Source organism: Ranitomeya imitator, chromosome 2, assembly GCF_032444005.1.
Source record: "Ranitomeya imitator isolate aRanImi1 chromosome 2, aRanImi1.pri, whole genome shotgun sequence".
Classification (NCBI taxonomy): Eukaryota; Metazoa; Chordata; class Amphibia; order Anura; family Dendrobatidae; genus Ranitomeya; species Ranitomeya imitator.
In genome coordinates this window covers 731,603,987-731,620,905 of record NC_091283.1, presented here as the reverse complement: position 1 = coordinate 731,620,905, position 16,919 = coordinate 731,603,987, and the positions used below count along the sequence as shown (strand labels likewise).

General features: G+C 42.8%; 1 protein-coding gene across 1 annotated transcript in view; it reads left to right on the top strand.

Moving 5' to 3' along the window:
• Positions 1-14,761, top strand: part of LOC138665590 (microsomal triglyceride transfer protein-like) — a 162,694-nt gene extending 147,933 nt beyond the window's left edge. Inside the window, exons 15-18 of the mRNA XM_069753202.1 lie at positions 1,189-1,413; positions 3,918-4,042; positions 6,413-6,583; positions 14,464-14,761. Of these exons, the coding sequence (XP_069609303.1) occupies positions 1,189-1,413; positions 3,918-4,042; positions 6,413-6,583; positions 14,464-14,629 (687 nt within the window). The 3' untranslated portion in view covers positions 14,630-14,761. The remainder of the gene's footprint in view (positions 1-1,188; positions 1,414-3,917; positions 4,043-6,412; positions 6,584-14,463) is intronic.
• The last annotated feature ends 2,158 nt before the right edge of the window (positions 14,762-16,919 follow it).

Below are 16,919 nucleotides of genomic sequence, written 5' to 3'. Positions count from 1 at the left end.
GAATATCGCACAACAACAATATCCCTAAATTCTTGGGGATGGTCAGTAAAGAAAAGAACACCAAGAAAAGGTGTTATAACCAGAGTCAGATATGAAGCAAAAATCTGATGAAACAGATAAACATTAACAAAGTCAATTCAATATTACAACCAAGACACATACATTTCCAACGGTTACGGTCATTCACATAATGTCATAGTTACCAGAAAGGAACCCTTCACATAGTGCCTCCTGGTCGTGCCACCTTGGTGAGGCCCTCATTTCCTTGGCATATCCTCTCCTTGGTATGGTTTGCCTCACTCGAGGACTCAACCCTCAATGCCAACCTTCCTTCTGTCTCTCAGTCTCTCATTATCTTTCCTCCCTTGTGTCACACTTGGGTTATTAATATCACCCTTCAACCTAGAGACACTAAGTCTCACCTTGTGAACAAAGAACTGTATTGATCTAACTGTTCTTTCACAACAATATGCATACAAATGATTCTTCTTCATTAATACACTGTATTAAATTACCCAGTGACATGCTGACCAGGTGGTATCACACCTAATGGTGGTAATTCAGAGGTGGTATTCTTGTGGTCTTGGGCACTTTTGTAGTTTATGCTACTGTAAGCAATGATATGAGCATCCTGGTTACCATGTCAAAGACCACAAATTGAGCGAAAGCCTAACTTTTAGCTTCAGAATACAATATTATATACATATATAGAAAAGTTTGTAGCCAGCTCACCAGTAATCACCGCAGGTGCACGGAACTCCGCTGCAGGTAGACGTGACGATCATCAGGGAGAACAAAAAGATTGAGTTCCAGCTCCTTAAAACAATCCGTTTATTGAATCCAAGCATAAAATCCAAATGTCCATAGTGTACAGACTCCCATCGGTAAGTGCCCAAGGTGACAGAGACTAACGGCAACGCGTTTCGATCAAGATGATCTTTATCAAAGCCATCAGTATCATATCTGCATATCTTACAAGCCCTTTCACTGGATACTTGTCTGTTGTAGGATTGAAGACTTAAAACCCAAATGACCACAAGTGGGTCCTGGGTCACACCTGTTATTTATTGTTCTGAGATCACATAGAGAAGAAGTAAACCTAGATTGTTTTCGATGCTGTTTTGTCCTGGTAGTGGAGCTTTCCTTGATAATATTTTGTTATTTGTTTTAACGTCTTATCTCCACAAGGTGTCCATTGAAGCTCAAGGCCTGGAATCATTTTTGGGAGATGGAGAAGCGGATGGTGAAGGAGAGGACGTAATGGTTAGCCTGTCATCTGTCTTGTTAGGCGTTCAGTTGCGACCAGTTACGTTGTTTAATGGGTACATGGATATAGTGACTAAAGTATTTTCAAGCAGTGGAGAACCAAACCATGTAGTCAAAGGGAACATACTGCTGGTGGATTATCTTCAGGTATGTAATCCCAAATAAAGGAAAATCAAAGGAACTCTTATCTTAAAGGGGTTGTACAAGTTTAGAAAAGTATTGCGGATTCTAAAAACAGCTCCACAGCAACCCACAGCTGATATTTAATTATTCATATCTGAGCTGTAATAACAGTCACAAACCATAGACTGATGGGGCATTTGGAAGACCGCAGCTGTTTTTCTTTTCCTGGGCATCCCCGATAAAAGAAATATTCACCTTTGCAATCTTTTTGTTTATAGCTTGAATGCGTCATTGACATGAAATAATTTTGCAAAAAAGCTTTGATGTCCTAACATTTTTTATTTATTTATCACACTCATGATAGTTTTCTGGTGTCCAAATGTTGTACACATTTGAAAATGATTATTTGTTTGAAAATTGAGACCTTTGCTCCGTCTGACATACTTTTCGAAGTAGTAGGTGGGCTTCACAAAATTATCATGGTCAACCAACAAGCACAACCAATTTCCTATATCTGCAGGCCCTGTGGCCAAAGGTGAATCTAGTCAATGACTGAAGTTCAAATGTTACACGTTGGTCTCAGATCTAAGGTTAATCAATGTTAGTATAAACAATCAAATGTTACCCTGCTTCTGCAAGTTGTAGGATGTCATTGTCTTTGTCTTCTTATTTGTGTTTGTATGTGCCAGGGACTTGACTCTTATGGTCACATGCCTTCTTTGTTTGGGGGTCAAGTTAGTGAAAACCAACAGTGATCTAACATACTGGGGGATAATCTGACGTACCTAAGCAGACAGTCTTATTTCATTCTGATTTCCATGCGCTCTTGGGGCTGACCATTTGTAAAGAATCCTCCAGCTTTTGTGTCCTGCCCATGGATTCCTCTACTATATGCCAATATTCTACCAACACATGGCCTAAATTTCATACAGAGAGAAATTTGTAATATGGCAGGTGTGGAAAAAAAGTTTTCTCTAGAGACATTGATTTTCCTAGTGAATACAGTTCTTTCATGCTTTTTCGAGTGTTTACAGCGCTACAATACAGACCACATGGTCCATGTGCACATTATCACTTACTGTTTATTCTGCTTATTATCTATTACCAGATTGGATTATCTTTACATAATGTTTTCTGTTCAATAGCTCCATCAACTTCTTTCTTTGCATTTGCATTTTGGTGGAACGATTTTCTTACAATTTATGTTAGGAAGAATCTCCCCATGCAAATGGGCGTTTAGAAAGACGCGTCTTGGAACATTTGCTTTCTTCGTCTCCTGCTTCAGCCTAAAACCACACCAGTTTGCGTACGAAAAAACTCTAAATTCGAACTAATTTGCAGTTAAACTATATTCTGTATTTTTCTGCAGCAATAGCCTCTCACTTACCCTTTGAAGAGATTAGTCCTTCTTCAGAGGTGGCAGAAATAGGCTTAATTGTGTCCAATGGGCCAGCGTTTAATTGAATGTACCCTGTTGATTTATCATTTAAGGTTTTCCACGCTTGGGATATTGATGACCCATCATCATAAATCATAATCAAATATTTATTTATTTATTTAATTTACGCTCTTATATGGCGCCATTAACTCCACAAATCTTTACGGATGTCACCACTGTCCCCACTGGGGTTTACGATCTACATTCCCTTTCTGTAGATCTTTGGAGTGTGGCAGGAAACCAAATACCCAGAGGAAACCCCCATAAACATGGAGAGGACATACTTCTTACAGATGTTGTCTGTGGTGGGATTTGGACCCAGAACCCCAGCGCTGCAAGGTTGCAATGCTAACCACAGAGCCACCGTGCTCGCATAGGTCATCAATATCAGAACAGGAAGGAATGAATGGTTCAATCCATGGCACTCCCAGCATTCAGCTGTTTTCAACTTTTGCGACGGTTGAATATAAACGGTGAACGTAGCCGAATATGTAAACTCCGCTCCTATTAAAGTGAACCCACCGATATCTTAAGCCTGGAAACCGCCTACAATTACTAAGAAGGAATCCTATATGTAGCCCAGAACAAGTCATTGTGGCACAGTGGATTGTTTTTACGTCCCTGCATCTCTGTTTTAAAAACTCAGAATTATCTGTCTGTAGATATCCTGTATAATACATCTATATATATAATTGTCTAAGGGTTTTTCCGTCTGTCTGTCTGTCTGTCTGTCTGTCTGTCTGTCCTGGAAATCCCGGCTCTCTGATTGGTCGAGGCCGCCAGGCCTCGACCAATCAGAGACCGGCACAGCATCGACGTAGAAATCCCGCGCCTCTGATTGGTCGAGGCCGCCAGGCCTCGACCAATCAGCAACGGGCACAGCGACGATGATGTCATAATGGTTGCCATGGCGACGATGATGTCATAAAGGTTGCCTCGACCAATCAGCGACGGGCACAGTCTGCCGCGAATTCTGGAATCAGCATTGTCCATATACTACGGGGACATGCATATTCTAGAATACCCGATGCGTTAGAATCGGGCCACAATCTAGTCTATATATAATCTGTTTTTTTACTCTATTTTCCAGTGGTTACCTCTGCAATCTGGGCTCCAGGCCATTGTCCAGTATCAGGGTGCGCTTGGACTGGATATCTCATACAATACTGATATCAGCATATGGGAGCAGGAGTCAAAAAGCAACATCAATACCAAGTATGATTTATGTCATCATTGTTTGCCCTATGTTTTATAGATTTGCTTATAAGGGTAACAGTGTCCGATAAAGGAGACACCGGCCACTAAGAGTATATCTCTTTCTATAGGGTCGAGTACATTCTGACATTACACATGCTGTACTATAATTTTTCCTGCGGTGGCGTTGCAGAGAAATAAAAATCTTGCTGCCCGGCTTCTCCCCATATTTCATGGGATACCTGGGGTTTGTGGTCAGCTTATCTCCAGGAACAGTAGGATTGTCCATACCCTTCTTACATTCATGGAAAAGTCAGACTGCGATTTCTACACAGGTGGAACAATTGACAAAGCAGTCGCTAAATGGCCCAAAAGAATCAGAAACTTGGTTGAGCAAACCTTATTCCTTTCTGTAAGGAGACATTAGTGACTTTCCTATTTTGCAGCTGAAGAAGAGTCCGACAGATACTCTGCCTTAGCCCATGTATTAAAATATAGGGTTAGGACAGAAACTTAAGTCCATCCCAAGTGCTGGGCTGCTTAGATGCTTTGCTAATTGTAAGGGCGAGAAGGAGAAACCTGCATAAGAAAAATCCCGAAAGGTAGAACACACTGGTTTGCTTATTGAAGCGAATTCCACCAAGGCATTTCTATTTTCTTTTTTTCCCACAAGGGGGCACCATTGCTGCATCCGTGGAAGTTTTCCTGTTAAGGCTCTGAATTAAATTGATGGGAGCTGTAAATTAACATGCTGCTCTAGATGATCTTGGTGAGATTTAAACTTGAAAGTGAACCCATTAACTCACCAGTCGCCGCGTGATGTTTTATCTTATTAAATAATGTGTCAAATCTTTGTAATATATATATCATTGCAAAAGGCAGTTATAGGATAATGTTGACAGGCTGAGAGAAACTAAAGATGAGTGCTAGAACTAAAGGCAGGGGATCAGATGAAATGTTCTCAGCTTGGCACTTTCTGACCAACAAAAAGTTATTAAAAATAAGACTGATCTGAATTTACCAGTATCACGCTATACTTCACATCATGCACACATGTATTTACTTACATCAGCAGGATTTCGTTCCTGAAACTGTTAATATGGCATGTAGTGCTTTCAAAGACAAGTCCAGCAATTCCTTATAGCTATACACCAATATCTCACTTTTGTCACACGGGGTAGAGGCAGTCAGTCAACCAGGAGGAAGCGGCGCTGGGCTGGGAATAGAGCCGGAGTGACAGAGGTTTCAGATCTACAACCACATTTGCATGCCAATAGAAACACTTATTTTTGATTAAGGAGGAATGGACTGACCATATAGCTATTGCTGGACTTGTTTTTGAAAGGAATAAATGATTTGTGGTGTGAAATCCTGCTGACAGATTCCCTTTCAGTGGAATAGAAGGAATGGCACAAGATTAGGAAAACGTGGCTGCTTTCTTACATCATCATCGCTTAGAGCAGGATTCTCAGCGAGTGAGATGTAATAATACAGCTCTGATCTCCTGGTCTAACCTCCTTCATGCCCTTTAAATTCAGCTGCACTGCCCCTCCCACCAAACCGACTCATGCAGGAGGTTAGACCAGGAGATCAGAGCTGTCCTACATCTCACACACTGAGAAAGCCATGGTGGGGGCGTGTTCTTCTTTCCTTTGAATGTTGCTGCCTGCTTAGGATTGGTTAACATCATACAGGTAGATGAAGAACACGCCCCCCAGGGAAACATCTCTAAACACCCACTTGGATTTAGAAAATCAACTCATTATGTGCCAAATACTTGAATTGCTAATGTCTCCGCAACAGAAAGGTGTAATAAAAAAATAGTAAGTTTTATTCTTTCATGAAAAGTCCTGTTTAGCTGCACCATTTTCACAATAAATCTATATTTTGCTGTAGCATTTCTGTGACTGCAAGTCCACAGTGGAAATGCACGATATGCATGAACTTTTTGGGTATGGTCCAATAGGGCAAATATGTGGTAGGTTTTCAGCAGCAGATTAGTGCATGACATTCCTCATAATCTCATTTATACGTTGCTGCCAAAATCCTTAGATAAAAATTGATCAGCATTGTGGATTTGAAATGCAAAGGGAGAAATGTGCGGAAACAATTCTCCTTTTGTGCTAGGAAACAGTATTTTCCACAGTAGATTTCGCACGGGAGCGCGCCCCAACTCTCTACTTCTGGGGGTAGAAACAGACTAGGTCATGTGACGGCTGCATATTGGGGGAGCTTATTAAGTGAGAGCTCATGTAACAGATCTGCACCGAGCCAAACACCATAGGCCGGGTACGTGGCCTTCATCTGGAATTCACATTTCTGAAATCTCTTTTTGCTATAAACAAAATCAATTGTCATTAATGTTAATTATTTTTCTTTGTTAAACCCTAGAGCCGGTCTTGTCCTTGACTTTATGACAGAAATTGACACCTCCTTCCTCCATGTATGTATGAAAGCCGAGGCTGAAGCAGAAACCTCTGTGAATTTTGACTCATTAATACAATTTACGGGCTCTCCGATGCAGATGTGCCTCGAGCTAGGACAGGATAACATGCCATACAGGTAATGCATGCGCCACCACCAGCATCATTTTATTGGAGATCGCTGGGAGATCTGTGCACGCACCACCCGCAGCGAGAATGGTGTAGGAGTGAACTTTCTAACAGGAGGCAGTTCCACCTCCTCTTCAACTCCTAAGGCCGGGGTCACACCTAACGTATAAAAATACGGTCCGTTTTTTATGGCAGAGATAAGCAGAAAAGTTCCTGAACAGTGATCCATATTCAATGCGAGGATGCGATTTTTTTCTCCAAAAAGTATCCGTGTGTCATCCGTATAGCTTGCAAAATGGACATACAATGGATCCATGGGCTCAAATATTCGTGAACACATATACACAGTATATAAATAAATATATATATATATATACACAGTATATATATATATATACATATATATATATATATATATATATATATATATATATATATATATACACATATATATATATACTAGATGGTGACCCAATTCTAACGCATTGGGTATTCTAGAATATGTATGTATGTATATACACGTCGCCTGTGTTATATACTGCGTGGCTGCTATATACTGCGTGGGCTGTGTTATATATTGCGTGGCCTGTATTAACGCATCGGGTATTCTACAATATGTATGTATGTTTGTATATAGCAGCCACATAGTATATAGCACAGGCCACGTAGTATATAGGAGCCATGTAGTGTATAGCAGACAAATACGACGTGGCCTGTGCTATATACTATGTGGCTGCTATATACAAACATACATACATATTGTAGAATACCCGATGCGTTAATACAGGCCACGCAGTATATAACACTGGCCAGGTAGTATATAGCAGCCACGCGGTATATTACACAGCCCACGCAGTATATAACACTGGCCACGTAATATATAGCACAGCCCATGCAGTACATAACACAGCCCACATAGCATCTACCTGCCGGGATCCAATCCAGCGAAGCTCTGGCGCAGGCTGCCGCCATCTTCCGTTCCCAGGATGCATTGCGAAATTACCCAGATGACTTAGCGGTCTTCTGGGTAATTTCGCAATGCATCTCTGGGAACAGAAGATGGCAGAGGCCGCGCACGGCTCGGCGGACCTCGGAGGGGGAGTATAGCAGGTTTTTTGTTTTTAACATTACATCTTTTTACTCTTGATGCTGCATAGGCAGCAGCAATAGTAAAAATTTGGGGACACACAGGATTAATAGTAGCGGTAACGGAGTGCGTTACCTGCAGCATAACGCGCTCTGTTACCGCTGGCATTAACCCTGTGTGAGCGGTGACTGGAGGGGAGTATGCGGGCGCCGGGCACTGACTACAGGGGAGTAGGGAGGGACTAATCGGACTGTGCCTGTCGATGATTGGTTGCGGCAGCCATGACAGGCAGCTGGCGAGACCAATCAGCGACGCGGGATTTCCGTTACGGAAGTTGCAGACAGGAAGACGGAAGTACCCCTTAGACAATTATATATATAGACTAGATGGTGGCCCAATTCTAACACATCAGGTATTCTAGAATATGCATGCCCACGTAGTATATTGCCCAGTCACGTACTATATTGCCCAGCTACAGTTGTGGCCAAAAGTATTGACTGAATTACCGGCTTTTCTATAGGACACCGATGCGAATTTCTCGCAATCACACGTGTGGTCCATGTGTAATCCGTACTTTTCTCACCCCCATAGGCTTGCATTTGGAGGAATACGCTGACAATCGCAGCATGCTGCGATTTTCTCAGCCAGTAAAATATTGCCGAGAAATATACGGCTGATGGAAGCTGCCCCGTAGAGAAACATTGGTCCGTGTGCAATTCGTTGTTTTTTGTACCTCTCACTCGTCTCATTTCTCATATTGTGACCCTGGCCTTTCCCTGCTGCTCTGTTCCTCTGCTCTGCCAGGGACTTACAGTGATGACTCATGCAGGGAAAATTTACCTCTTGTTTCTACGTGGCGCTTAGAAGGTTCAACTAGTTTTTAATCACGTGATATCATAGAAAAAGAAAACCGGAGTATTAGCTGGGTAGAAAGGCAAAATGAGCAATTGTAAGTACACAGTGCTGTATAATATGATGGTTGCAAGACATCGAGATGATAAAAACTTTGATGAGTGTACTTCATTAGTATACTAAAGTAATGAGGCCATAGATCTTCTGCTGTACTGCTTTTTCTTGACCGTGTGACACCTGTTTACGCAGGACCATGCACCACCAAGAACCATGATCTTTTGAGCTGCACAAAAGATCATATTACCCGGTCATCAGGTGATCGTCAGTCTGTTTACACTGAAATATTATCATGAAATGAGTGTTGATACATCTTTCTTTTTAAAAGCTGCTTACGGGCTCATGCACACGACCGATCATATCAGATGAATTCTATCAGTGGTTTTTACAGATAGCCCTCTTACCCATGTTATTATTTCTGTGTAAATGTCTCAAAAATAAGTGACATGCAGTTTTGGTCCGAGCGTTGGATCAAAATTGGCAATGCAAGTCTACGGGTCTGTGGAAAACCTTAGGACACACTCAGATGACATTCGAGTGCAGTCTAATTTTCAAAATTTGGAGAATTTGGGAGAAGATGGAGAATAATGTGATTCCACTCTGATCAGAGTGTGATCTGAATAATCTGTCCGCTTTTATTTGCACCTACACCAAGTGTAAACAATGTTTTTTTTTACATTTTTTTTTAAATTTCAGCCTTTGGTGCTGCTCTTAAAAACGTTTCCCTGAACCACAGTTTAATGTGATCTGTTCCTTTAAGACTTGCAAGCGCTCCTTAGATAGCAGTTATTAAATAATAATATTTTTAATAAATGCCTTAAATCATAGCAAAAAAGGCCACTTTTATCTTTTGCATTATTTACGAATCCGTCAGTTTTCTGCTGTAATAGCCACCGCGAGTTATATCTCCTCAGACAAAATATGACTCATGCTCCTATTAGACCGCTGATAACACACAGATGAGAGCGCTCGGCTTTACCAATAGTCTGCTTCATCACCGCAGACAAGAACAGTTACTGCATAGAGGAATTCCACATCGCTCCCTCCTATAGCACCGGATGAAACTATATAAAACATAAACCCAACTGCTGTATAATAGGGATGCCAGATATCCACGCAGTGTCTGGTATTGGGATAGAAAGTATCAGATTTTTCATGAGCAATTCTAATTCTTTCCTTATGGCGTAAGCTAGGTCCAAAGTGTTAGGCTATGTGCACACGTAGGAAAAGAGGTGCAGAATTTTCTGCACAAAATCTACATCTCCTGTCAGAATCCGCAGCAAATCCGCATCGTGTGCACATAGCCTTAGGGGTTCTTCCTTTTTGGGTGTTTTTTTATTGCAACAATTTTTGCGACTTTTTAGAAAAGTGGTAATTGATGAATCCAGCAAAAAGCATCTGGAATTGCTAGACTCTGCAAAATGAAAAAACAGGCGAGCACGTACAATATAACACAGACTTCAGAAAAAGTGTACAGAGAATAATTAACTAATGTGCAAAACACACAAAACTAGACATAAGGAAGGTGAAAAGGCAATGATGAATCGAGGCCTTAGGCTATGTTCACACGCTGCAGATTTTCCTGTGTTTCCGCAGCGTTTCCGCAGCTGCGGGTCCACAGCGGTTTCCCATGAGTTTAAAATACAATGTAAACCTATGGGAAACGCAATCCACAGTGCACATGCTGTGGGAAAAACCATGCGGAACGCATTTCCGCAGCATGTCAATTCATTGTGCGGAATCCGCAGCGGTTTTACACCTGCTCCATAATAGAAAACCGCAGGGGTAAAACCGCAGTGGAAACCGCACAAAAACCGCTGTAAATCCGCAATAAATCCGCAGTAAAAACGCTGTGTTTTTGCACTGCGGATTTATCAAATCCGCTGAGGAAAAATCTGCAGTGGATCATTTTACGTGTGACCATACCCTTAGTGTTTTGGGGGTTCGTAGTGTGATAGTTCTTTTTTATAGTGTTATGCCAAGGCTAGCCTCATTCTTGTTTTTGCTTTCTGTAGGACTGTCTATTGCCTTGTCCCCTTATAGTGTACCATATAGTGCCCAAATTAGACTCTCATAGGCCAGTCTCACACGTCCAGATAATTCCGGTACTGGAAAAATCGGCCCCATGTGACCGCTCATACAGTAGTAGGTGCGGCCAGGACAGGAAGCAGCGCCAGCCAGCGAGGGAGCCGGGTGAGTATTTTAATAACAGCGGGGGGGCGCACAGGGGGGGTGAGGGGGGTGAGAACATGGACCTTTATTTTAAACACGATTATTCATATCTTCTCTACAGCAAACGCTGCTGCAGGGAAGATATGAATCGCGGCTTCAGCACCAGTGGGGGGGGACAGCGCTTACAGTAGCGCTGTCTCCTGCACGGCACACGGACTGCACACGGACAACGTCCGTGTGCGGTACGTGTTTTACACGGACCCATTGACTTTAATGGGTCCGTGTAATCCGTGCGCTCCCACGAACACTGACATGTCTCCGTGTTTGGCACACGGAGACACGGTCCGTAAAAAATCAATGACATCTGAACAGATGCATTGATTTCACTGTGTCTACGTGTGTCAGTGGCTCACGTACCGGAGCCACTGACGTGTGAAACCGGCCATACAGAGTACAAACACTAATGTAATGTAACAAAAACAGGGACTGAAAATCAATGTCCAATTAATAAACTTTGTGCACCTGTGCAGGGTAGAATCAGAGATGCAGGTTCTGGAGGCACAGGTCAAGGCCTGCAGCTGCATATAATGACAACCTTAAGGTCACATATGTAGCTTGCTTTTTTGTTTTCTGTCCAGCAAGTGACCATGTTGGTACATACTGATGCATATCCAATAATCTTACTTGAGACCACACTTATCTTTCCTATAAAACAAGAGAATATTTCATTAATTGTATTACATTTAATAAACAATACTTTTTTTAGTCAATTATCTGCCCAATAATGAATGATGATTATTATTGAGAGAATAGTAATGGTTAATGAAGTGATGTCGGACATCAGGACGATATATCACTGTGGTTAGGTGGTGAATCAGCTGAGATGTCATAATACAGGTCTGCAATGAGAAACTCTGATAATGTGATAAGAAGAATGAACATCATTAGATTAACCACTTAACGTCCCTGGAGCTTTTTTCAGTTTTACATTTTCATTTTTTGCTCCCCTCCTTCCCAGAGCCATAACTATTTTATTTTTTGCAGGACGAGTTGTACTTTAGAACTACATCATTGGTTTCACCATGTCGTGTACTAGAAAACGGAAAAAAAAATCCAAGTATGGTGAAATTGCAAAAAAAGTGCAATCCCACACTTGTTTTTTGTTTGACGTTTTTGCTAGGTTCACTAAATGCTAAAACTGACCAGTCATTATGATTCTCCAGGTCATTATGAGTTCATAGACAGCAAAGATGTGCAGGTTATCTTTTATCTAACTGGTGAAAAAAAATATTTCAAACTTTGCTAAAAAAAAATAAAAAAATTGCGCCATTTTCCTATACCTGTAGTGTTTCTATTTTTTGGGATGTCGGTTGAGGGCTTATTTTTTGCATGCTGACCTGATGTTTTTAATGATACCTCTTTGGTGCAGATACGTTCTTTTGATCGCGTGTTATTGCATTTTAATGCAATGTCTCGTCGACCAAAAAAAGGTAATTCTGGTGTTTTGAATTTTTTTCTCTCTATGATATTTAGCGATCAGGTTAATCCTTTTTATATTGACAAATTGGGTGATTCTGAATGCGGCGATACCAAATATGTATATGTTTGATTTTTTGTTTTGTTTTGTTTTGAATGGGGCGAAAGTGGGGTGATTTCAACTTTAATATATTATTTTATTTTTTTCATATTTTTTAAAACATTGCTCAGATTGCTCCTATGTAGCTGAATTCCTGCATTGCTATGGCCCTCACCACAATCTGGCATCAACAACCATAGAGGCCTTCAGGAGACCTCTGGTTGTTATGCCAACGCACCGCTGACTCCCGTTCATGTGATGGGGGTCAGCGGTGCACGCATTTCCATTCCAATGGCCAGGGGCACTTGTTAAATGCCGCTGTCAGCATTTAAAAGTGGCATTTAACTAGTTAATAGCAGCGGGTGGATCATGATTCCACCCACCGCTATTGCTGGCACAGATCAGCTGTTTAAAACAGCTGACATGTCCTGGCTTTGATGCAGGCTCACCGCCAGAGCCCGCATCAGAGCAGGGGATCTGCCATCGGATGTACTATTCTGTCCAATGGCAGAAAGGGGTGAAACTATCATGTTATGTTAAAGGGGTTATCCAGACTTGGGCTACAAGTCTGCGGTCAATCTACATGTACTGAGAGCTGTGAGAATTCTGCAGAGTCAGGAGCGTCAGGTGCATGACCATAAGTATGTGATTTGCATATATGCAGTCACATGCCAACTAGTCGTGTGCAGCCTTAATTAATGCAAATGCATTGAGAGAGGCCGAACACATCTAGTCGGAATGAGACCAAAAGTATTCAAATAAGCAAACTTGCAGTTTCATGACCGCACACTTCCAGCGCCACTGTGGCACCCCAGGGTCCTGGTCGTCACAGTGGTATTGCTTTGCCCTCGGGGAGAGTGATGCTACGTTTGGAGGCAAAGAAGGATAACTGCATCCAGGTATCACAAACATGCAACACATTCACACTCCACGCCACCAGGGGGAGCTTCTGCTCCTACTTATTAGGTCACTCCTCACATATATATAACTGGTAGTCTGTAGGGAGAGTTAGTTAGTTCCTGACAGAGCTCCAGACAGGAATTCTGTAGAACAAAGTGCCAGACAGTAGTCTGAGGAGAACAGAGGGTCAACAGAGCTGTGCATGCCCTCAGAGCTGCAGCTCCTAGAAAGAAACATTGAAAGGCAGAATAGTATTGCAGTGAGCGTGAAGGAAGTTGCAGCGAAGGAGAGGATACCAGAAGGGGACCAGCCCCGAACAGGCTGCCTCCTTCTGAGGCACAGAATCCCAGTAGCCGGAACACCGAGGGACTAAGGACCTCTACGCCGTATTCCAGAGACCGGCAGGACAGCTAATTGCAGGTTACCTGTCCGCACCTACACCCTGGAGGCACAGTGACACCATGCAGAGCCGGGTTACCTAAGAGACCCTATAAACAGGTCACGAGTCATACGGGTTTTGTCCTATCCTATATGGGGGGACAGAGAGAGCGAATCATCGCATCTGTGAGACCCTTATATGAAGCCATAGGCAGTAAGGGACTACACCATTGCAGCGCAAGGGAAGGCTACTGATTTCCACCTGGACAAGGGGACTCTGGACTTGCCTCCAAACCGACTGGACTCTGCCTGCCCTGTGATCTGGTGCTCTGGACTGTGGATGCTGAAGTCTTCAGTAAAGGTAAAGAGACGGCAACCTTGTGTCCTCGTTCTTCACTGCGCCATTCACCATCTACACACCGGGAAGCCCTGGGGATATACTTCACCTGTGGGAAGGTATACCATCTAGATGCCATAACATTACCCCAGTGGACCCCTTAAAGCAGCGTCGGTCACCCTGACCGAATACCACAGGTGGCATCACAAACATAAACTCTATCCCTTTAAAGACTTTTCCCCTTTTACATGGGCGCCCTGGGCCACGGACCGGGTCGCAGCCACCGTGACATTCCCATGTGAAGCAGTAGGACCCAGTACCGAGTACCCCTTACCTGCGGTGCCACTCACCACCACCAGAGAATGCTCACTGGGTGCAGTGCGTGCGATGAGAGGATTCAAATAGTGACTGCAGACAACCCCTTTAAGCAGTGTGTGTGTATAGACGTGTCATGATTGAGTAACCAGAATCAAAACAAAAAATGTAATTATCCAGATTCAAATGAACTGACACTTTTTATTTTCTTTGCAGAGAAACTTATATGAGTACAGAAACATTTCCAGCTAGCAACATAACACATACTGTAAGGAAAGGAAGAACGTCTACTCTGTGGGGGCGAGATTTTCCCTTTCATAATGCAAACTCTGAGATGTGTAAGAAATTGAAGGATACTGAGGATATTAGCGCTGGTTTCTGACAGCAGCAGGCGTCTATTACAGCTATTTTCCCAGAAACCGTACTAATTACCAGAGCTGTGGACTCAACGTGTCACACAACAGCAGGATGACTGTAATTTCAGGAGGTCAATAAAATCAATTTAGAAAGAAAATCAATGTCTGTTTGTGTTCTTCATGCAGATCCTCATGGTGCATTGTCTGAAGGCACAGCAATGTGTACTGTTCCAGGCTGCAGAAAGTGAAGGTGGATTGCCCACAAGAATCCATGCAGTGAGCTATTCTGGCGTGCCGATGATGGCTCTGTCCCCTGTCTTGTCTCACCATGGTTTTGCAGCACATATAAGTTTTAGGGTACGTGCAGACGATTCAGAAGTGGCAGTGCTTTGGACTCAGCACATGTTCGCTGCGTCCAAAGCACTGCCAGCTATTGAACGCAGGTGAATCCACATGTGATCACTAGTGTTGAGCATTCCGATACCGCAAGTATCGGGTATCGGCCGATACTTGCGGCATCGGAATTCCGATACCGAGATCCGATATTTTTGTGATATCGGGTATCGGTATCTAATTAATAGGGATGTGTAAAATAAAGAATTAAAATAAAAAATATTGATATGCTCACCTCTCCGGCGGCCCCTGGACTTCACGCTGCTAATCGGGAGGCTTCTTTGTTTAAAAAGCGCGCCTTTCGGACCTGTGAATGACGTCCCGGCTTCTGATTGGTCGCGTGCCGCCCATGTGACCGGCACGCGACCAATCAGAGGCCGCGACGTCATTCGCAGGTCCTCCATTCCTAGCATTAGCAGTTTTGTGAATGAGAATGACGTCGCGGCTTCTGATTGGCCGCATGCCGGTCACATGGGCGGCACGCGGCCAATCAGAAGCCGCGACGTCATTCTCATTCACAAAACTGCTAATGCTAGGAATGGAGGACCTGCGAATGACGTCGCGGCCTCTGATTGGTCGCGTGCCGGTCACATGGGCGGCACGCGACCAATCAGAAGCCGGGACGTCATTCACAGGTCCGAAAGGCGCGCTTTTTAAACAAAGAAGCCTCCCGGTTAGCAGCGTGAAGTCCAGGGGCCGCCGGAGAGGTGAGCATATCAATATTTTTTATTTTAATTCTTTATTTTACACATCCCTATGGTTCCCAGGGTCTGAAGGAGAGTTTCCTCTCCTTCAGACCCTGGGAACCATGAGAATACCTTCCGATACTTGATGTCCCATTGACTTGTATTGGTATCGGATATCGGTATCGGCGATATCCGATATTTTTCGGGTATCGGCCGATACTATCCGATACCGATACTTTCAAGTATCGGACGGTATCGCTCAACACTAGTGATCACTAAACCATGCGGATTCATGAGGAAATTGGCGTGCTGCAGTCTGGAGAGACGCAACACATATCAGTCTCCTCAGGTGAGCTGCGAGGATCTGTGGACACATAGTGGACGTGGTATTTCTTGAAATCCTATCCACTATACTGTAACATCTGGACGCTGCACAATTACGCATCGTTCTACCCACAGCATTTACTTATAGCCTGCAGACAGGTTTTTTGAGACAGTCAAAAGCCACAAGTTTTTCAAGAAAACAGCACTTTAGGAAACGTTCCTTCTTTGTGGCATTTTCCATGTGTTTTTTACCCTTAGTAACTTACCATTACGACCAATATGTTTCTAAAGTAAGTTACTAAAGTGGCATAACTTCATGAATTTGTTGGGCAGATGTAGCCAGGCCATGTCTTGCCCATGTTGGCGTAGCTGACAGACTGGTGTGTAAATGCCAAAAGTCACAAAATTTTTGTTCAATTTCTCAGTTGCGCAAAAATATTTAAACTTATTAAGGTATTTTGTGACAGAATTCTGGCACCTCATTGAATCGGGGCCTCAATATATGAACAAGTCATTTATCATTAAAAGTCACTAGTATGAGCCTTTAAAGCATTTTAAGTATTTTTTAGGTTGTTTTGGAATAAACCCTGCTGTAAAAGACTCCTCAAATAACTCCATGTTCTCATACCCTAAGGCTATGTTCCCACAATGAGCTTTTGGTGAATGTTTTATTTTGACGATTTTCTGCAACATTTCTGAACCTATTGAGTAAATTTGCATTACTTGCTTTTTTTTACGTGTCTTTATCGCGTTTTTGATGCTGCAGTTTTTGTCTTGTTGGCATGCCATATTTTAAATAAAGCTGCTTTGCTTTTGATACTTTCTGGTATATGGCTTTGATAAAACTTTATTCATGTAGTCATGTGCAGATCACATGCGTTTTTGATGCATTTCAATGGGAAACTGATACTTG